Here is a 23,000-nt window from a genome sequence, read left to right on the forward strand (position 1 = left end):
AGTTACACAAGCATCTCTTTGTTAAAGCATTGTATAATCGGCTTAGTCTTCCGATAAGCGCAACTTAGGGTTGAAAGAAATCAGTGAGAGCAGGCAGTAATGATATTAATTCTTACATATATATATTTTCAAATGTCTTATTGAACGAATTATCATCAGCCCCCTGGTTACATCGTCATTTATCCCTCCTCATCCTGCCCTACCCTTCTTCACCTCACACACTCCGCTCCTAGGGTTAAAAGAAATCAGCGAGAGCAGGCAGTAATGATATTTACTTACATTAATGAATTTTTCCAAATCTCATTTAGGACGAATAATTAGGTCCCCCTGGTAACATTATATACTCCCCCCCATCTCCCCTACCCTTCCTCACACTCACAACTTCTCTTAAACATAATATATGAGATATCCTCGTAAAGTGTGATGATCTAGGTCCCTCGTTAATCTAATGCATGGGAGGAACTCGAAACTTTTTTCTTTACCCGCTTCTTTCAAGCTTTCTCCAAGAAAAGAGTTACAGTACCTATTACCCAGATGTTATGTAAATAATTAAAAACAGCCTCCCTCCTCATAAAACGTGTTGATCTATGTCCCTCATTAGTCTGAAGCATGGATGAACTCTCAACTTTAAGCATATTCCAAAGTTTTTCCACGAAAGAGCTACAGAACCTACTACACACAAATTATGTAAATGTCATTGAACGGCATCCGTAGGGACATCGTTTTTTGGTCCACATTTGAGTTTCCATCATATCTTTAATCTGCTTTTCATACATATCTTTTAATGTGATTGTTATAATGACTACATCTTATGACTTTTGAGTCGTTTTTCTGTATCCAGTGGAATTGTCTCGCTGAGATATAAAAGGATGAATTTTCCGTACGTTTTCACGGTAGGCCCCTCTGTTCAAGGTCAATGCACGACTATAACATTAGGTCCACTAAGTGCAGATATTGGTCTCCATTTGCCACTATTGCAGTAAACCCAACCGAGCAACGTATCTACGGTGTCTCTTAAAATACATCATTATTAACAAAGTCGAAAAGAATATTTAGTCTCTTTGGTGACATTTTAAAAATATTTCTGATTACATTACGTACAGATTCGCCCTCCCTCCTTTTTCTATGAGAAAGGTACATATGGGAAACATGACAATGACCGTGATAAAATCATTTTCAAGATTACTAGAGATCAATTCGCAAAATTTGTTTCAAAAAATGGTTGAAAAGTGACATGAATTCCTCCTCATTCATTCATATTATTTGAGCACGTTGAACGCTTGCGATAATTTGTCATTACGAATCATTGCAGACCTTCACCCAAACCGTTAAAAAATACCGCACTCACCCCTTATCTTCCTACACTGCGCTCCCAACAGTGGCGGAGCGTCCATACAGTCAGGGGCGGATGCCCCCACCCCCACCCCCCTGACTGACTCAAATGGACTGCTGGCGCCCTTTTCAGCTATTTACCACTTTTAACTTATTCGCGAGTATTGACATTTTTATTGCGCTCTTATCTACCTATTGACATTTGTCACATTTTGTTGGCGATGAAACCTATTTATTCTTCGTTTTTCTGCAAATTAGCAAGGCCCGGAAAGGGTCATTTCCGGCGATCTAGGGAGTAACTTTACTCCAAAAAATGTCCGTACCATCCGCGCTACCATGTGGTGGCGCTCCGCTTAGATAAAGTCGAAAGCGCCCATACAGACCATTCTCGCCCACTCTGACCAATACCCCTGCTCCGACATTGGTTTTTAACGAGTAGTACCTAACAGAAACAGAAAACGTCACTTGCAAGCAACAGAAAGTTAACTTTTTCAGATGGCCGCTTGCGGTTTGGGGCGAGTCTTCAATGCCTTTAAGGACCAATAAAGCACTACCCGAGTGGGTTGGTTTGGCATTAGGCCTAGGCCGGACAGTGAGGCAAATTCAGTAGGCCTACTGTCATGATCAACTCGGGGGGGGGGGGGGACAGGATGTCGGTCCGGCGTATTCAGGGTATAGAAATTCTAAAGATAATAGTTGACACTTTAAGTGGGGGCCGGAAAAACATTTTGGGTCCCCCTCCCCCATGGCACACCCTGACCTTCAAAGGTTTAAATTTACAACATATTAGTATCGCAACTTACATCACATTTTGGTTATTGAATTTAGATATTTCTAGATAAAATGTCTAAATTTGATATAAAATGTTGAATTGGAAGCCACCCCGAGGTGTAAGTTGTAATCCGTAAGCCTGTGCGGGCTTCTCCCACATTTGTGTTCATTTAAGCTTCGTAAAAATAACTGCTGATTAATATTATTATTACAAGGGGTGTGTAACCCCATTCTTATCTTTGGAGGGGGAGGTTGGGGTGGGGGATATCTGCACTTGTTGGATGTGTAGTGCAATTGGACACCAAGATTAAGAAACAGAAAACCACATTTACATAATGTTACAGCTCTGATATAAATCTTAGCTTTATAAGAAACTCAAAGGACAGCCATTTATTTTGCCGCTCCATTCCGTGAAAGGAATCCTTTTTATTTATCAACAGCATGCATACATACACACCATAATTGAATGATAAAACAGTAACATAAAAGATAAAAGTACTAAAACTGAAAACATGATAAGAAAATGACATCCCTTGATGAAAGTACGGTGAACTGGAGCCTCTGGAGAGAGATGTATACTAATACAAACCTCTTAATTAGGTTGTGATTTTGTGTGCAATCACATCTATAACAATGAATATTGTGAGTAATCATTAAAAAGTACTCATTTGTTAACAGTTAGAAAATAGCAAATAGAACAATTAGCTACATAGGAACGCACTTCCTTTATAAAATATCGCCCCAAGTGTCTTGCAGCATATATTAAGTAACTTACATTAACTATCTAAGTGACAAACAAAAAGTAAACAACTCTAAGGTAAAGGCCACCATTTGAATGCTGTAATATCTAACCATACAGAAACAGTTTAAGGATAGTACTGTTCCAGTCTTTGATACACTGTGTATGAAACCGGTGGGGATTATAAAGGTAGGTTTTACATGCTTCACCATGATATAAGAAATATAAGGGTAATAAAAGGGATATCATACCATCAAAGAATATATAACATTAACTCAAAGGTCACTGTACATCTTGTCCTTTGATGTTAAAGTCTCACTATGCATTCCATCTGGACGGTCTGAATGATAATGTTTTGGAGATTTCTGTTCTCGCTCGTTCTCTGAGATTCGGCCAAAATATTTGGCAAATGATGCACCTACAAGATTGTCTGCTTATTAACTACACAATGGTACCAATATAGAGTTAGGGAACAGTTTGTTCGTGTTTATAATGGAAGGCATAATGGGGCTTTATACCTAAATATCACATGAAAGTAACTACAAACAATGAAGGATATTCATCAAAACACAACTACGAGGCAAGTTATAAAACCAACCAATTTACTCAGTTTTGAAATGTAAGTGAAAACAGAGGAGCTGTGTGCTATTCATGACCAACATTTTTGTTTGTGTTTATACGTCAAATGAAAACCTCAAAATGCCCATATCCGAATGGATTTAAAGAAAAAAGTGAAACCATAGAAAATAAGTTGACAGTTAAAGACATACAAAAGTTGAAAATGAATATTGGGACAAAAATATAAAAGCAAAGTTTAAAAAACAAAATAGGTTTAAAAAACATAGAAAGACAAACTTTAAGACTCTTGTAATATCATGAAATATGAGTAAGGCTACTACCTGTGACTCATAAATATTGAGGTGAAAAATTCTGTGAAAGGTCTTGAAAGCTAAACTGAGAAAGAGAATTGAATGCTTACCCTCCCACCCCCTTCCCGCACTGTCTCAATGCTTTCTTCAAAACTTACACCCTGCTATAAAGTATGACTAGCAAGCTCCTCCCCACCCCCATGCCCCCCAGCCCCTCACATCACCAACGTAGAAGAGTCAACTGGTCGTCTTCTCGTTGGTTACTTCAAGAACAGTGTCACATGACCGTTTTTTCCTCAGGCTTTTATCCAAAATGCAGAACCAAAACAATGTTTGCGATATACTCAAGATGCTACTAGGCCGGCGTACGTCCTTCGCCATTCCGTAGAAGATGCCTCCAGTCTCCAACAGCTTAACTGGAGTATCATATTCTGCTATCTCTCCAGAATCTAGAATCAGCACTCTACACAAATGAAAAAAACTGATATCATTGTTATTGTCAGAGACAGAAAATTGCAGATCTTTGGACCAAAAGAATATCTTAAGCATGTTTCATATGGAACATTGCACCTTAATGACTTCATTGTTTGGTGGGATAGTACTGTTATTTATAGCGGCTTTGCATTGAAACAGGACTGCAGCAGTCATTTACCCGTTTCGATGAACAAACAAAAAATTCTAAACATTTCTAAACAAGTTTGTAAGCAAAACTGGAGATATATGTGTAATGTGAAGTTCATTAGATGAAGGATCAAGATAAAATCCAGATGTATTGAGTGATTAAAGAGTGAATTTTGACAAATAAAACATGTACAGACAAACGAGAAACAAACAACAGGCTTTGTTTTGACTGACCTTGTGTTGTCCATAATTGTATTCAGTCTATGAGCTATTGTCAGGATGGTGCAGTCAACAAACTCAGTCCTGATGGTTGCCTGGATCAAATCATCCGTCTCCAGATCAACGGCCGCAGTCGCCTCGTCCAATATCAGAATCTTTGTTTTAAGGAGAAGAGCTCTCGCAAGACAGATGAGCTGACTATGTCCGACACTAAAACAAATAAAGCAGAAAATCATACTTCATACATATGAAGATTAAATCTCATATCCAAAGGAAAATAAGAAAAAATTTCAACATGCAATCATATTTGAAAAACAAAATACCCTTTGAAATGTTTGTTTCCTTCTTTCATTACAAAATACAAGGTTCACAAAGCCCATTCATTCTTCATCCATTCAACAAGGTTGTTTTATTCATGCTACGCTACATTACATTACTAAACAAACCACATTCCATACAGATCGGCCTCTGTTGACCAGATACTGTTACTGAAATATTCCCCATTTTATTTCTTTTGTCAAACCTGTGAAAATCAAAAAAGACATATATGATAATTACGTATATTTTGATTTTGTTTTCGATACTACTAAAATTGCACTTACTAAGGTACTCCTACAACTAAGTTTTAAGAAGAAGGTCTGAATCCAAAGCCAATAGAATAAAAAAAAAAGGAAAAAAAGAGCTATCCTTCAAATATGGTAACAAAATGAAGCATGCCAGTGAAGTGTACATAACACGATGTGTTTATATGAGAGCATATACACACCTTACAGGCAGTTTCAAAGTGTTTCTTATTGACATTAGAGAAAAGCAGTGTCTGCTCGTTTACCATGTTTATCATCTTTGGCAAAGAATGAATAGGCAGAAGAATGAATTCTCTGTACTTGGCTTCACCGAAACGTGGCTAAGTGACCACCCATCACCTCTTATTCATATGAAAAATGACAAAATTATAGAAAAACATTGTGTTAATAGAAGGGGTGGCGGTGTCTGCTTATATGTGCACAATGGCTTAAACTTTAAACACCAACCAGATCTATCAACATTAAACGATATCATTGAATCCTTATTTATTGAGGCAAACTTGCCAAATTCTAAAGAGAAAATAATTATTGGTATTGTTTATAGACCTCCAAATGGTTCTTTAGAACAATTTTATTTTAACATGCAAAATATTTGTACTACCATTAATCAGCTAAACTGTATATACTTCCTACATAATGGGGGATTTTAATATTGATTTGTTAGATAAAAGCAAATCACCAGAGTTTATAAATAACCTTTACTCAAATGGTTTCTATCCTACAATATCAAGACCAACCAGAGTGAACAGTAACTCTTCAACTTTGATTGACAATATTATAACTAATAGTAATTCTAAACTTTCATCAGGTATTTTTGTAACTGATATCTCTGATCACTTTCCAGTGTTTGTCAATGCCCTCAAGACTAATCGCAGACAAAATAATCCCATTATGCACGTAATTACAGTGATAATAATATAAAACTTTTCAATTCTGAAATTGGGAAAACTACGTGGGACAATGTCCTACAGGAACCAGATGTAAATACTGCTTATAATACATTTTACTATTATTTCAATACTACGTATAATAATTGCTTTCCTACTCAAGTGTTCAATCCAAGAAAGAAATGTACTAAAAAACACCCCAGGATCACTAAGGGCATTTTAAAATCAATCAAAAGGAAGAACTTATTATTTAGACGTTATTTAAAGATCCTACTGAACATAAGTCTATTTACAAAATGTACCGTAATAAATTAAACCATGTTATACAATATTCCAAACGATTATACTTTTATGATAAATTCAAGCAGAGTAGAAACAACGCAAAAAGTACTTGGCGTACAATTAATGCAATAAAAACGGTAAAGACTTATCATATCCAGCAATATTTAAAAATGATGATTGCGAAATTAGCAATGATAATGACATCACTAGCAACTTTAACAAATACTTTGTAAATCTTGGTTATAATCTCGCTAGTAAGATTAATATTAAACTAAAAGCGGAACATTTTTTACATAATAATGACAAGGTATGCCATTCCATATTTACATATCCAGTAACAGTAGAAGAAGTTTTAAAAGTTGCTCACACAAATGTGAAACCAAACAAAGCAGCAGGCTATGATGACTTTAAGCCATGTATTATCAAACAAGTAATCCCATACATTGTAAAGCCTTTTACTCATCTCTGCAATATTTCTTTTAACACCGGCATTTTTCCGGAAAAGCTTAAAATAGCAAAGGTAAAACCAATCTTTACGAAAGGAGACCCCAGTCATTTTGAGAATTACTGCCCTATATCTTTATTGTCAGTCTTTTCAAAAATTATTGAACGATTAATGTTTAACTGTATATACGGTTTTCTATGTAAATATAATATAATTAATAACGAGCAGTACGGATTTCATCCTGGCCAGTCTACAGAATTAGCTTTAGCAGATGCAGTCAACAATATTGATAATAGTCTTGATAAGAGTAATACCTGTGTAGGCGTATTTCTCTACCTATCCAAAGCTTTTGACACCATCGATCACAAAATATTATTAAGTAAATTATCTTTTTATGGTTTCAGAGGAGCAACCCTAAATTGGCTAGATAGTTATCTTTCAAATAGATACCAGTACACTTTATATAAAAATTCTGAATCTGAACTTGCTAAAATCGTTTGCGGAGTTCCTCAGGGTTCTATACTAGGTCCATTACTATTTATAATTTATGTCAATGATATCGTTAATGTCTCCGATATTGCTAAAACAATATTATTTGCAGACGACACAAATATTTTCTTTGATTCCCAAAATCTACTCTCATCACAATAAACTGTTTCTACTGAACTAACTAAATTTTCCAGCTGGTTTGCAGCAAACAAATTATCTCTTAACATAGAAAAAACTAGTTATATGGTGTTTAATGCTAGTCATTCATTCAGATGGGATCACAATATTACCATGAATGATAAATTATTAATCGGGTTAACACTACTAAGCTCTTGGATGTACACATAGACAATAAACTTTTGTAGCATGATCATATATCTGCAGTCATCTATCAGCAGTCTGTAACAGAGTGGCTAGAAATACTGGTATTATATGCAAATTAAAACATTATTTTCCTCCAAATATACTCAGAACACTGTATATAACTCTGATTTTACCCCAGTTAACTTATTGCACGACTATTTGGTCAGGAACCTATTCTACAAATCTTAATCACCTATGTGTCCTCCAGAAGAGAGCTATCCGCCATATTTCACATGCTGCACCATGTGATCATACTAGCCCATTATTCAATAGATTAAATTTATTAAGACTAAATGATATTATAAGAGTCCAACTTGCAACATTTGCATATAAAGCATGGAATGGATTGCTACCCGAGGCTTTTAAAGATTTTATTTATAGTAATAGACTAATCCACAACCATCAAACACGCCATTGTAATAACGCACATTTTTTATCCCATGGAAGTACTATGGGTTCTTTAAGCCCTCGTATTTGTGCTATAAAAACGTGGAATAATCTCCTGGATAATGTTAAGAATAAGCCTTCTTACTCTGTATTCAAAAGGAATCTCCAAACTGTAATTATTTCTCAATATTGATGGATTTATTCTTGTGAATGTTAGTGATTAAGATCATTATAAAGATTGTTAGGATTGTTTATTAAGATTATTAATTTCAATTAGCGTCAATTCGATTATTTCATCATTGTAGATGCTACTTTTAACTTTTCTTTTTCTATTCTTAAGTTTTTCTCTCTTTTTTTCTTTTTGGGGAGTCTCCTACTTTGTTAAGCCTTGCAGGCCAAGGAGACTTCCCATCACACTGTAAATTGTGATGAAACAAATAAATATACAAAAGCAATTCCAGATCATTCCCTATCTCCATGGATCGTACACGGCGTACTAGAAATTGGATATGGCTAAGACTCCTGGCAAAATATGCTTGTGCAATTTTTTTTTAGTGATTTTAGAGTATCAGCAATAAAAGTAATTACAAATGATAAATTAGCTACGGGATTGTTTCTATTCTTATTTCCGTGTGATGCTCCTGATAACCACACATAAACAGAGCCGGGCGAGTAAATATTAGGTTCATTGGTTACTGGAACTTTGCACTTCGAGAATTAATTCTAAACATGGCTCTCTCGTCCTGTGAAGAGAGTTTTGTTACAACATAACGCTAGTCTGATAGTCCTTGATCCAAGGGAATATACAGAACTATTTCAGCAAAGCGATTTTAAAAGTCTAATTTCACGACAGCAGTTCTAATGTGGTTTAAAAATCTTGGCTAGATTTTTGAAGTTCAAGAACTAAAATAAAAAAAATTATGTATAAAAAGTGACATTTGTGCTCCAAGGTAATAAGATAACGTACAAGTGGCTTTCTCCCGATCGTGAAGGCAGTTTGTATATGTCAAAGAGCTGTAGTTATCATGATTTCTATCACTGGGACCTGGCCTCGAAACAGAAACAAAAGACAAACTTTCTCTTCACAACATGTATGATATTAACAACAATGCAAACATTCATATAGTTAAAAATACAAAAAAATACAAATGAGTTTAAACATTTCAGGGAAATACACAAATCGAACCGACACCTGGTCCAGTTACGGAAACCCAGGCATGCAAGAGGGAAGGAAGGAGCCTTTATGTGCGCCATTCTCATACATATCTACACAAAATAATAACCGAGGAAAGTGATAAGACTCCAGTGCTTAAAATCTGTTTCGACTAATACATGATATAATATACTCCAAGGACCATCCCAAATCCAGGGTTTGCCTCTGCAGGAGATCTTCCCAGCATCAAAAGGTCAGTTCCACTTATTTTAAGATAATACATTCCAAATCCATTCTTAATTTACATGGGTGACCCTCCCCCCCCCCCCCCCGTAAAAAAAACACACAAAAAACAATAAGGTTTAAAGGCAACCTTAATTTATTGAGGTAAATTATGTGTTCAGAATCTTGCAAGTTAATAGCAAATTCGAACATCTCAAAAGTAATATTTCTGTTCAGTCAAGATGTCAAACCCCTAATCCAACACCAATGTATGCTGTTTCTTGAGTTGTACCCTGCTATATCCACAGTTTTTGGGAGCAATTGTAGATTCAAGCATTATCAATAAATACAATACATTTTCACAAAGATGTTACATACTAAGGAGGATGCCAAAACTTACTATCTGGAGCAAATGTGTTGCCAAGTTTTAGGTTTCCAATGAATGGTATACAGCCCTCCTCAAAATTAAAAGAAATGTTCAATGAGTGATTACCTCAGTGGCCTCATCTGTTCCTGCTTAGAACTGTTTCCCTTAATCTTTTCACTGGAGGTACAGAACTGGTGGAGGGTAGTTTAACATGATCTTGAGAATCCTCCTCCTCAGAAATTACATCAGTATCTGAATTGCTGTCTGTCTTCACTGGTGCAGCTGCTGGAGACACTAAAGGAAGGAAAATATGCTGTGAATTAGCAAATGGCTTTATATAGCTAGAGACAGGTGAACACATTTCTTGTAATGAATAGGAATGTGCATTTTCAAACAATCCATGAACTGATAACCGGTCAATCGGTTAACCAGTTATCAATCCTACAACCACACAGAAAATGACAATTAATGTAACATCTTGATTTCAAAACTTCACAAAACCATGCAGTCACAAGAACCAGACATTAAACCTGCCACAGCATTGTTACCCAGAGTTGTCAACAAGTCCCTAGCTGCAAAGTCTCAAGTCAAGTCTCAAGTCTTTACCAGCAAGTCTCAAGTCAAGTCTCAAGTCACCTTGAAAATTTTGAGCGAGTCTCAAGTCAAGTCTCAAGTCTTTGGAGGTCGAGTCTCGAGTCAAGTCTCAAGTCCCTATGAGCAAGTCCCAAGTCAAGTCTCAAGTCTTTGAAGTTTGAATACAATGATGCAGGCTACGAATAATGTAACAGTGTTCCAGGAATTATGTGGTATAAATTAAACAGCCGAATAGCAAAACCGGGGCACACGCCACGGAACAAATTACCTCAAAATTTGCTAGCCACTGTTTTATTGAAAAAGGCCAACTTTCAGCCAAACAGCAGCCCTGGATGAAATATTCAACCAAGCCAATGGTAGTTATGGTAACGCCTGTAGTCGTCGTTGGGCGCTCGTAATTCGAGCGTACACGCAGGGCCGTCTTAACGCATGGGCCCACTGGGCCCTGGCCCAGGGCCCTGCGATGTCAGTGGCCCCGCAATCACAGTAACCCCGTGTCTTAATCTGGGAGGAAAACTTATTGAATAGGCCATTATGCCTGATTGAATTCGATACTTGACAACTTGTGACGAGAGTTGGTGAAACACTTGAGAGTTTGACATTAAATATTCAAATCTGAGTTGGCAACCCTGGAATATACAATGCCCCGAAGGCTTACACAGAGAAACTGTTACTCCGTAACTATAAGAAAGAGGAAATTGCCTCAGCCACGAAAGGCATAAAATTTGAAAACCGTGGGCAATACCTCACTACCAAACCTAAACAAAAGTAACCACCACTTGTGTTCAAGCTCACCTTTACACCCCATATCAAAACCACGCATTTGAAAAAAAAAAACACTTTAGAAACATTGGCACTTAATCTCGCAACACGCAACAATTATCCAAACTGTTTCCAAAAGAACCGATTCTAGCCTACAATAGGGCCCAAAATCTCAAAGATTTACTTGTTAACTCAAGGTTTCGTACTAACGAAGAATCAGCTGACTCTCAAGGTTCACACGAAGCTCTTTTAGATGCTCTTATAGCTGCACCATGAGTCCATAAAAACTTGTGCACAGAAAATAGATGCATTTTGAGAATGAGACGCCCAGGCCGAATATAAAATATTCAAAGGCTACTACTGATGAAGCTCCTCCTATGAAGTTTGAAAGCAGAAACCGGTCTAGTTGGTCATAAGAACCTACGCTAGTCTCTCCTACTATTAACAGTACACTCAATTCACCTAATAGGTGCAATTATGTTTCGCCATGAGGAGCATGCTATAAGTTCATGTTCCTCGGGCCCTCCCTTAAAAATACTTCATGTTCTTGGCGACTACGTTGCGTTAGATAGTGTAAAACCGCCTACACCTCCCTCTCAGTTGAAAGACTCAACACAAAGGTGTTACAAATGGTAAGTCCAGTATTGTTAGGGAAGGGATGGAGGGCAACTGGAAGATTTCTCTTCTATAATGTATTTCATTTTTTAGATATATCACGTATGTTATTCAGCTAGAGTTTTATGCTTTATGCGCGACATAGGGAGGGGTGGTAAATGCAGGCATGTCTATGCTTGAGCGATTGTCAAGGATGTCAATTTTTCACGCAACTTTTTTCGAACTCACTTGATTGATGGGCCCCGCTCCATTGCCGGGTCCAGGGCCCGGTGATCACTTAAGACGGCCCTGCGTACACGAAACCATAATTATTTATTATCGATATCAAATTATGAAGTTATTTAATGATTAGAAAATTGTGAAATACAAACAAGTCTCTAGTAGAAAAACCAAGTCTTTTGAAAGTCTCACATAACGGAACATAGCGCTCACGGCACTCCGAGAGGGTCCTTAACTGTGTAGCGCAAGAGCCATTTTGTGTGTGTTTTGACCTGTATCTTCATGTGTATTTAGTCAATCATTTTGGACCATCCACATTTTGAAAGCTTAAACTGTTAGCTTTCTGGTGGTGTATGCCTTAATCCATATATATTTTGGTAACCTTACGCCAATTTTTAATTAAAAAAGTGATTTTAGGATATTTTCAATGAGAGTACACTTGAAAACCCTCGTTTTTCCGCACTGTGTGGGCTATTTTTGCCCCGTAACTTTTGTTTGCTAAGTCCTAAAATCCCAGTTCAAACGGTGAAATAAACTATGAATATTCATCACGTTTTCTACCGATTCTTAACTAAATTGACCAATGAGAACCTTACGCCAAATTGCAAACTAAAAAGAAATCAGGGATATTCCTTCTGTTTCCCTTTGTTCTCAATCGACATGACGTCACAATACTGTACTCAGCACACGTTGGTGAATGTGCATTCAAGAAGTGTTGTCGTTTGATTGTGATATCTTGAGTTATTGTTAGATTTAACTCAAAATGCTTCTCAGTAACTTTCAGAAGACTTTATTCATTCAATTAATTGTAATTTCGGTTGAAAATAATACCTCCAAAGTGACATTTTCTGTATCCTTTTGAACCTGTTTCTGACCACGCGATGAAACGACTAAGTTGGAGCGTACCAAACCACAGTTTGTGGGGTATGTAGTTGTTCTAAAGACTATAGTTCTGTACTGTTTAGCACGTAATATAGCCTTGCAGTGTGATGTCTATACTAGCTGCGTATAAAACAGTATTAGTGATACTGTAGCCTATAGACTTATTCAAGTACAAGTCGTAGTGGGGTTCGGCCTAGTATCACATTGGTATTAACCCCCTAATGTATAATGGAACAGTCCCTGACGCTCTCCGCCGTCGCGTGATTGTCCACAGAGCAGCAGGGAAAAGTAGGTCAGCAGAAAAACCGCAAAGAGGTGCTTGCTGCAAAGGCAAATCTTAGTTTTCGCTGTGAGCGTTTTGGTCTAAAACTTTCCGTTATGAGTCAAGTCCCAAGTCTTTGCTAACTTTTTGGGCAAGTCTCAAGTCAAGTCCCAAGTCTCTGACAGCCGAGTCTCGAGTCGAGTCTCAAGTCCTAAAATTTGCGACTCGAGTCGGACTCGAGTCCGAGTCCCTGACTCGAGTCCCCAACTCTGCTGTTACCCCTTTAGTTGCAATTAAGCCTCATCTGTTTTGCTGTACTTGCAAGGATACCATCACTACATGAGACATTTATTTAAGTCTTCTGTTTTACGTGTGGGAATCAAATCACCTTATATGAAACACAGTATGATAACGCTGATAAGAGGCAGTCAGAATTCAACATTCAACCCTTATTATCTTGACCATATCTTGACCACTGTAAAAACTACATCTACACACTACTCACAATGTGGTATTAAAACTGATTCCCTATTTGAAATGATGGGGATCTAGGACAGCCAATCTGAGGTTTAATCCACCAAACAAGGTGTAAATCAATATAGATTTCTTTATTCCGTATTCCTGTAATCCAAAGATTATTCAACGCAGAAGAAATGTTGAGTCGATTCGTGGTTTATTAGCTTTGATATCTGGTAACTATCTGGTAATCTGTTAATCTGTTAATCTGCTAATCTGTCAGTCTGGTAACTAAAATTGTTTCGTCGGTGAGGAGAACTATGTCCCCAATGACAACATTTTCTTTCGGAAAATTCCACTTATGGCGTTTTTGGAGGAGAGGCAGATATTCTTTCCGCCATCTACTCCAAAACAAAGAAGCAAGGTACTGTACTTGAAGCCACCTTTTACGGCCGTAAGAGACTCCTGCGTTGACTGGGTTGTCAGGCCCATGTCTCATCAAAAGTAGGTGGTTCGGAGTAAGAGGCTCCTCATCTTTTGGATCTGAGGAGAAGTCAGTGAGAGGTCTTGAGTTGAGAATAGATTCAACCTCAGCAAGTACAGTAGTAAGAACCTCATCAGTGACCGTTTGCTGCCTCAGGACGCCTCTTAGCATCCTTCTAACCGACCTGATAAGCCTTTCCCATGCTCCTCCGAAATGGCTGGCTGTAGGAGGGTTAAAGTGCCACTCACAACCTTTACTATGAAAAAAGGCTTCTACATCATCTTTATTCATAGCTTTAAAGGCATTTCTCAACTCTTTCTCGCCAGCTTGGAAATCTTAACTGGCTGACCTCTTCTTGCTACAAAACGTCTGAAAGCATTAAGGAAGGAATCAGCATCCAGAGATTCACAAACTTCCAAATGAACAGCTCTGGAGGACAAGCAAGTAAAAATGCAACCGAACCTCTTTACGGTCGAGCGACCTCTTTTCGCTTCGAATGGCCCAAAATAGTCCACGCCGACAAAACTAAAAAGAGGTTTGTCAGAGGAGACTCTCTCCGAAGGCAATGCGGCCATTATCTGACAAGAAGGCCGTGCAAGGATCTTACGACAAATAACGCACTTACTTACTACACTCTTCACTGCTGTTCGACCATTCAGTAGCCAAAACTTTTGCCGAATGGCACTTAACGTCATGGCCAAACCACCATGACCTACCGACTCATGATAATATCTAATAATGAGTGTGACTACTGCTCCCCTAGGGGGCAAGATAATTGGGTGCTTAACGTCATTTCCCAAATCAGCATTGTCAAGACGACCCCCCGCTTTAAGTACATTTCCAAGAAGAATGGGTTTGAGTTTAAATAATCGCTGGTCACGCTGCCAGGATTTAAACGCCGATTTTTGGACCCACGAAATTATGGTAGTTTCACTCGCTTCGATTTCTGATACAGACAGATTTATGCCACTTGCTGCCAATGAACCTCTACACTTATTAACAAAGCGAAAGACCCAAGCTAACACCTTGACTAACTTGGTCCACGATGAAAACCTGGAGATTAACTGCTCAGAAAAATTATCATTAACTAAAGTAGTTACATTAAGAACAACAGACTTTCCTATTTCTGTGTCTCAAGACAAATCAATATCATCATGTTTCAGTGAAGGCCATGCGCTTTCTTTCTTCGAAAGGAAACTTGGGCCGGAGAGCCACGTTCCTAAATCATACGTACCCCTCGAGCCATCATCGGCTGGGTTTTCTTTGGAGCCTACATGTCTCCATTGATTTGGAGAGGACAAATCATGAATCTTGGACACTCGGTTCGCAACGAAGGTTTTAAACCGCTTATCCTCGTTGCGAATGTACCCAAGGACAATCATTGAGTCCGTCCAAAATATAACATCATCGAGATCAAACCTGATCTCTTGTTTGATCGACGTGTACAATGTCACTGCAAGAACCGCCCCCATTAACTCGAGCCTAGGAATAGACACAGGCTTCATTGGGCTGACTTTGGCCTTTCCTTGAATGAATGAGCAGCTTGCTTCACTGTCAGCACCTATCACGCGGAGATATGCTACTGCAGCATATCCTCTCTGAGATGCGTCACAAAACACGTGAAGCTGGACGCGCTGTGCGTTATCTAACTGTAGCCAACGATCGAGGGATCTGTATATATGAAAGAAGAGGAACATTTTGAAGCCACTTCTTCCATGTCACAAGTTCTTCGTCCGTCAAGGGTTTGTCCCAATCAGACCCTTTGCAACAAATATCTTGTAAGAGGCACCGAGCAATGACAACAAAGGGAGCAGCAAAACCCAATGGGTCAAAGATCGAGCTTGATATTGACAATAACCCTCGCCTTGTAAAGGGTTTGTCGGGCAACGACACGTTGAATAGGAAATTGTCATTTTCGGCATTCCAACTCACTCCCAGTGTTCGCTCAGTTGGAAGAGTCTCCAGGCTATTACGTAAATTTGGAGCTCTTTCGGACACTGGGATGCTTTGGAGAACGGGACAATCGTTACTAACCCACTTCGTGAGTCTAAAGCCGCCCTTACTTAAAATACTTCTAAGACGTTCCACAACTTCTGTTGCAACAGTTGGATCATCAACTGAAGCCAGAAGATCGTCTACATAGAAGTTGTTCCTTATGAACTGAATGGCTTTCTTACCTACAATGTCCTGATTATGTAACTCGTTGTCCCTGGCCGTGCGCTGTAACGCATAGCCGGCGCAAGCTGGACTTGAAGTGGCACCAAAGAGATGCACCGTCATTCTATATTCGAGCGGTTCACTTTCTAGATTACCCCCAGGCCACCACAAGAACCTGAAGACATCGCGGTCTTCGCTTATCACCTGCACTTGGTGAAACATTGCCTCTACGTCAGCAACTAGTGCAATTCGCTGCTGCCTAAATCTGTGGAGAACACCCACGAGACTGTTTATCGTGTCTGGGCACTTCAATAAACACAAGTTTAATGAAGTATCCCTCCACTTCGCTGCACAATCATAGACTACTCTGACCTTGTCTTTGTGGGGATGAACAACTGGAGGGTGAGGCAGATACCAAACATTACCAGCCTTACCTTCACCTTGAACCCGTTCGGCATAACCTTTCGCAATGTAACTTTCTACGGTTTCTGTATACTTTTGACGCATTACATTGTCTCTTATTAGCTTACGTTTTATGTATCTTAGACGCGATTCAGCTAACGGTTTATTGGAAGGCAAGAAATGGTAATCGTCCTTCCACAGAAGTCCTATCTGGTAGCGACCTTCACTAGTAAGTGAGGTAGTAGATTCTAATATACCTTTGGCTCTCTTGTCTTGGACAGAATCACCTTCACCAATACTCGCATCGTCTACAGACCAAGAACTTTTAAGTAAACTTAAGATCTCTCCATTCGAGCAACAAGATATACGATGGATGTTCTTTCTATCGCTACGACCACTGAAACCTGTAGGACCCATAACAGACCAACCAAGGGGTGTCTTTACTCCATACGGATCCCCCGTTCCACCACGCCTCTCATCCATAACCCAAAATGCTTCGGGAACATCCGCCCCTATTAGTAGCTCAAGGTTGTATCTTGAGATATCCCCCCAGGGAATAAGTTTCAAATGTTGCCACCGGTTGAGGTCACGAGCAGAGGGGACACTATCATCACTATTGGGTAGTTTTGGAACAGAAAGAGCAGTTATTGACAAATCATTACTTTCATTCTCCCCTTTAACGGTAATATCAAATGTTGAACCGATCTTAGGTTCGACTCCGTTAACCGTCGAAGACGTGTAAGACGTCGGTTTTCCCTTAACACCCAACTTCTTCCTAAGGGATTCTGAACACAGAGTAGTGTCTGACCCACTGTCCAAAATAGCCAGGGTATGCACCCGATTACCATTGTTACCGGTCACTGTAACCGGCAGAATTCTCAAGAAAACGTTACTACCACAAACAGCAGTGTTTGACATAACAGAGATATTCTCTTGATTGGGTGGAGGATGAAGTAGATCATTGTGTTTGTTAGACTGACAAAAAGTGCAAACGGTATCCCTTCTACATTTAGCCACCGAATGACCAGGAAATAGACACCTAAAACACCTCTTTGTCCTAACAATGTCTAGCCTCTGGTTGTAACTCATGTTGCAGAACGACTCACAGTCAAAAATCCTATGATCATCATCACAGGCAAAACACTTAAGAGATCTACCTTTCATAAAATTAGATTTCACGCGAGGTTTCTCGTCACTCACTCCGCTACTCGACTTGCCTATATTCCTACCAAACATGTTAGACGAAATTTCAGCTTGACCTGTCAGATACGACAGAAGGTCATTAAATTCTGGTTCTCTACTCTCATATATCTTTTGGGCGACATTTGCCCACCCAGTTTGAAGATAAACAGGTAACAAACTGTGAATCTTAAGGTTACTTGTTGATTTTAGGTCATTTACATACCCTATCTGAGTTAAGGTAACGTAACACCTCTGCATTTCGGATATGAGCTTCCACAAGCTTTCTCCGTCATTAGCCTTAATCGATTTGCGACTAACCAATTTACTCATTAAAAAATTCAGAATCAGATGCGGTTGACCAAACTGACGTTTCAAAATTGCCTTCGCGCTTTCGTAACCTTCGTCACCTAGAAGCGCGCAACTTTCGATGCAGAAACGCGCTTTACCTTTACATAGCTGCAGCAAATACTGCAAACGCGCGGCATCACCGCTCAATTTACTTGCCACGTTAACTTCGAAATTGGTTATGAAGTACCAATAATCTGTGGGGTCTCCATTAAACTCAAATACCTCAGCCTTCGGTAACTCTAATGCCAATTTGAGTTCGTTAAACCCGAATACATAGTTGGAATCACAACTAGAACTATACCTACTTGAACTTAAATGTGGAAGACCTTCACCATTCTTCATGTCTACGTTACTATTATTACCATCGGTAATATCATTAACTTCCTTAGAGCTAACACAATGGCTAACGTTACTATTCTTAGTAAAAATACCGTTATCATCATTGTCGGTTAACCTCTTTTCCTCGTCGCCTTCGGGAGCTTCTGAGATCCTCTCGGGCCCTTTTCTGCTTAGGTCTACATACCTCTCGACTTCGATCTTTACGGCGATGAACTTGCTGACTACGTCCGCCATCCATTCTTCTTCCAAAATAAACTTATCTTCTTCCAAAAGCTTCTCAATCACAGCTTGATGGGCCTCTTCTATTGCTTCTAAATTTGTATTCGCTTTCTCTAAGAGTTCCTTCACAGAGTCTATTCCTGCGTCCTCTCTAATGAGAGTAGAAATAGAATTAATTGCTCTAGTCAAGGTCCCCTTCTTATTCCTGCGCCGTATTAACAGCGTCTTCATCGTAAGGGCCTCATCTGTTGACATCTTCAATTATAGATTTTATTTACTGTAAATCAGTATAGATTTCTTTATTCCGTATTCCTGTAATCCAAAGATTATTCAACGCAGAAGAAATGTTGAGTCGATTCGTGGTTTATTTAAATTTGATATCTGGTAACTATCTGGTAATCTGTTAATCTGCTAATCTGTCAATCTGTCAGTCTGGTAACTAAACAAATAAAAACGAAACATACGTTTGTAATTAAACAATCAGGAAATCGATTAATGAATAAGTCAATTATTGAAGAATATATACATAAATCCAAATCATACACAATAAATAATCATGTATGCAACAAATATACAACGTTATATCAATAAAAACACAACTTACATAAAATCTTTGGTTTAACACTGGAAAATACTTCTTGCTTCAATACGTTCTTGATATCGACTGAACTCAAATTACGGTAAATGACCGTAAGACAGAACCAACGAAAACAACAAATTTCAAACAAATACTTACACACGCACGCACACTCGCACAGACACGCACACGCGCAGTAGCACTGCAACTTTACATGACGCACACTTCGTAACAATACACAAACAACACATCGTGTGAGCGCGTTTACACAAGGCAAAAACACCAACAAATGTCACTTTTGAGGAACCTTGAGATCTCCTCTGTCAATTATTCTTGTGAATGTTTGTGATTAAGATCATTATAAAGATTGTTAGGATTGTTTGTTAAGATTATTAACTTCAATTAGCGTCAATTCGATTATTTCATCATTGTAGATGCTACTTTTAACTTTTCTTTTTCTATTCTTAAGTTTTTCTCTCATTTTTTTATTTTTGGGGAGTCTCCTACTTTGTTAAGCCTTGCAGGCCAAGGAGACTTCCCATCACACTGTAAATTGTGATGAAACAAATAAATATACAAAAGCAATTCCAGATCATTCCCTATCTCCATGGATTGTACACGGCGAACTAGAAATTGGATATGGCTAAGACTCCTGTCAAAAAATGCTTGTGCAATTTTTTTTTTAGTGATTTTAGAGAATCAGCAATAAAAGTAATTACAAATGATAAATTAGCAAGGGGATTGTTTCTATTCTTATTTCCGTGTGATGCTCCTGATAACCACACAGAAAATGACAATTAATGTAACATCTTGATTTCAAAACTTCACAAAACCAGTCACAAGAACCAGACATTAAACCTGCCACAGCACTGTTACCCCTTTAGTTGCAATTAAGCCTCATCTGTTTTGCTGTACTTGCATGGATACCATCACTACATGAGACATTTATTTAAATCTCCTGTTTTACATGCAGGAAACAAATCACCTAATATGAAACACAGTATGATAACGTTGATAAGAGGCAGTCAGAATTCAACGTTCAACCCTTATTATCTTGACCATATCTTGACCACTGTAAAAACTACATCTACACGCTACTCACAATGTGGTATTAAAACTGAACAAAACTGATTCCCTATTTGAAATGATGGGGATCTAGGACAGCCAATCTGAGGTTTAATCCACCAAACAAGGCAAAAACACCAACAAATGTCACTTTTGAGGAACCTTGAGATCTCCTCTGTCAAAAAGAGATTTGGCTTAAATATTCCTTCTTACGGAACGTCAGGGAGGGCTATGTTTGTCTCCATTTCAAGGAGAGGTACAGTACAAGAGAATCTTCATTGATCTCTGCTCCATCCTCTTTATCCACAAGTATCACATCTTCAGCAAGTTTAAATTCCTTCTTTGCTGTATCATATATGAAAGAAAACAGAATAAAAACCAGCAAGCAACCATACTTTTTTATTAAGTTATCCATGGCAGTCATTTATATTAATTAGGTCTATCTTGTTAGGAATTTTCCCTGAAATAAGTCTGTACGCATTAAACTTAACAGCCCTTGACCTTGTACCATTTAAGTTATTCCCTTTAGTTGGCCTGCACAGAGAGCATCATGTCTAACTCATTCTCAAATAGTCCTTTTTCTCAGCAAACTGTTTGTTTGCAAGATAGTGAATACAAACAGAAACATAAAGACAATGAGTTGGAGCATCATTTGTCTGTATTTGTAATTGAAATGATGACCAACTGCTGATTTATTATGGATTTTCCCTAATGAGGCAATTGACCAACATATAATGGTAATAAAACTATCAAGTAGACTGCAACACACTCACCTTGCATATGCCATGCAGAAAAAGCCTACAGTCATATCACATTGACCTGCAGTGTTTCCCTTTCAAAATCGAGATTGACGATGTAAATATGCAATGAAGCGCTTCAACATGATCTACCTGTTTTGCCTCACTAAGTATGTACTTTAGACATATATGCTTTCTTTTTCAGTCCAAAGTTGGCCGAAAGCAACATAAAATTTTGAGCACAAAATGTCTGCTGTGTCAAGTTCTTTCATGCCTTAAATTGACACATTTATCGATAAGCTAACTGTAGACTGTAGTGTAGGCCTAAGTATACAGTAGGCCTACATCCATTGACTTTCGATGCTGTTGCTACGCTGTCCTAGTACTAGTAATATAGTAGTAATATACAGCACTATAGCCTAGGGCCTTCGACAACCACTATCCTAGACCTAAAGTTACGCAGGAGGCGTATGTCTGTTTGGCATCTGCCTATGATGAAGTAATGTTAGTAATCTTCTCTTGCCTTCGTACCCTCAGTCGTAGATTTACTATCCTTTCACGATAAATTAAAACCTATAGCCTACACCTTTATCTCCAAAACGATTGCTTACCGGTTTCAATCAAATCGATATTTCTATACTAAGTAGTAAGACTCTGTAGCATGGACACTTCGAAATTCGGACACCTAGGCCTAAGCCTTAAAACTTTAAAACTATAACTTCATTTTATTGACAAATATGTTAGTACATACTTGCACACGGTCATTTTGGAGAGAAAATAACTGTAGCTTCGTAGTTTTTCGTGAAATTGGCTCTGGCTGTAGGTTGTCATGGTGAAATCGTGGATTTATTAGGGGTGTCCAAACTTCGAAGTGTTCCGAACTTCGCAATACAGATTATACCAGCTAGCTGCGCAGACGATATTTATGGTAATTACTGCCACTACTATGGACCAATTAGGAGTCCCGGTTTGTGTGACATATGTATTTGAGAGAAAGTTGAACAGGGATTGGCTGAAACTTCTACCTGAAGGAGGTTGAAAGGTCAGATTGTATTCTTAGGTGTAAATTCAACACCGACAAATTAAATTCAAAATTTCAACACCGGAGTTTTTGCAGTGTGAGAGGGGAGAGTTGGAAGGGTCCTGGTGGGAGGGGAAAGTTGTACAAGTGCTGGTGGGAGGGGGAGAGTTGAACGGGTCCTGGTGGGAGGGAGAGTTGGACGTACTCCATTATACCCCACATTCACCTCCCGCAGCCTTAAAGTCACACCCAAGCTAAAAGCGTACACTATAAACTTCCGAGAAAGAAACAAGTCAGCTATAGATACCTGGCTTCAATAACTAACACCACTCACTATCCCTGACATATCCCACCCGTCTGCCATGAGTAGACATCCATGAAAGAACCGGGCACGAAAACCTAACAACAAAATTGATTGTGCTTTTTACGTGATCCGCCATGCGGGATACAAAACGTCACGGCCAAACGGCACTACCGAACCATCCCATTCTGACAAACGAAACTCAGGTCTAGCGAGCCAAAAAAACATACGCCCGCCGACCTGCAGAGACAAAACGCCCAACCCCCCCACTCAAACATTCAAAAACCTACAAAAGGACGACCCGCACGCAGCGAAACGAAAAACCCCTCCCCAGCACACCAGCGTCCAAAAATTGATTGTGAACGACAGTCACCTTACATCGAGACTGGAACCGTATGATAATGACGATGTTTCCCGTTAAGTATCAAGTGTCCAGTGGAAGAGGAAAGCATACTGCAGATGATTAGTTTAAAGGTTAGAGAGTGGGCAATCTACAGTGTATTTTTATGTGGAAGTATCTATACTGTGTAACGTGTACCTTCAAAGAACAGATACCAGTTTAAAGGTCTCCAACAAGACATGAACGTTTCAGTTACACACGACAGCTAAGTATGTGGGTTATATCTTCCAACAATAGCGAAAGCATTC

General features: G+C 38.7%; 2 protein-coding genes across 8 annotated transcripts; both read right to left on the minus strand.

Moving 5' to 3' along the window:
* Window positions 1-3,903: 3,903 nt before the first annotated feature.
* LOC139960091 (ATP-binding cassette sub-family C member 3-like) lies at window positions 3,904-22,976 on the minus strand. 7 transcript variants are annotated; one of them, XM_071958173.1, is made up of 4 exons: window positions 22,891-22,976; window positions 9,857-10,024; window positions 4,567-4,761; window positions 3,904-4,174 (listed from the first exon to the last, which is right to left on the minus strand). In XM_071958173.1, exons 2-4 carry the CDS (start codon window positions 9,868-9,870, stop codon window positions 3,949-3,951), a joined length of 435 nt encoding a protein of 144 aa, XP_071814274.1. In that variant the 5' UTR covers window positions 9,871-10,024; window positions 22,891-22,976; the 3' UTR covers window positions 3,904-3,948. The 7 variants fall into 7 exon arrangements, with proteins under 7 accessions (XP_071814274.1, XP_071814271.1, XP_071814273.1 ...); XM_071958170.1 differs by lacking the exon at window positions 22,891-22,976 and adding an exon at window positions 22,726-22,884; XM_071958172.1 differs by lacking the exon at window positions 22,891-22,976 and adding an exon at window positions 21,554-21,635.
* On the minus strand, window positions 13,644-21,964 carry LOC139960072 (uncharacterized). The gene is made up of 3 exons (XM_071958125.1): window positions 21,782-21,964; window positions 20,507-20,638; window positions 13,644-19,090 (listed from the first exon to the last, which is right to left on the minus strand). The coding sequence occupies exon 3, from the start codon at window positions 18,904-18,906 to the stop codon at window positions 15,646-15,648; it is 3,261 nt and encodes a 1,086-aa protein (XP_071814226.1). The 5' UTR covers window positions 18,907-19,090; window positions 20,507-20,638; window positions 21,782-21,964; the 3' UTR covers window positions 13,644-15,645.
* Window positions 22,977-23,000: the final 24 nt, after the last annotated feature.

The sequence above is a fragment of the Apostichopus japonicus genome, chromosome 19 (genome assembly GCF_037975245.1).
Source record: "Apostichopus japonicus isolate 1M-3 chromosome 19, ASM3797524v1, whole genome shotgun sequence".
NCBI classification, from domain to species: domain Eukaryota; kingdom Metazoa; phylum Echinodermata; class Holothuroidea; order Aspidochirotida; family Stichopodidae; genus Apostichopus; species Apostichopus japonicus.

Excerpts from the sequence above, each read along its gene's own strand:
- LOC139960072 (XM_071958125.1), bottom strand. The coding sequence starts at position 18,906 with ATGTCAACAGATGAGGCCCTTACGATGAAGACGCTGTTAATACGGCGC.
- LOC139960091 (XM_071958173.1), bottom strand. Across the intron at positions 4,175-4,566 it reads ACAATTATGGACAACACAAG|AGTGCTGATTCTAGATTCTG; the intron begins GTCAGTCAAAAC and ends TCATTTGTGTAG.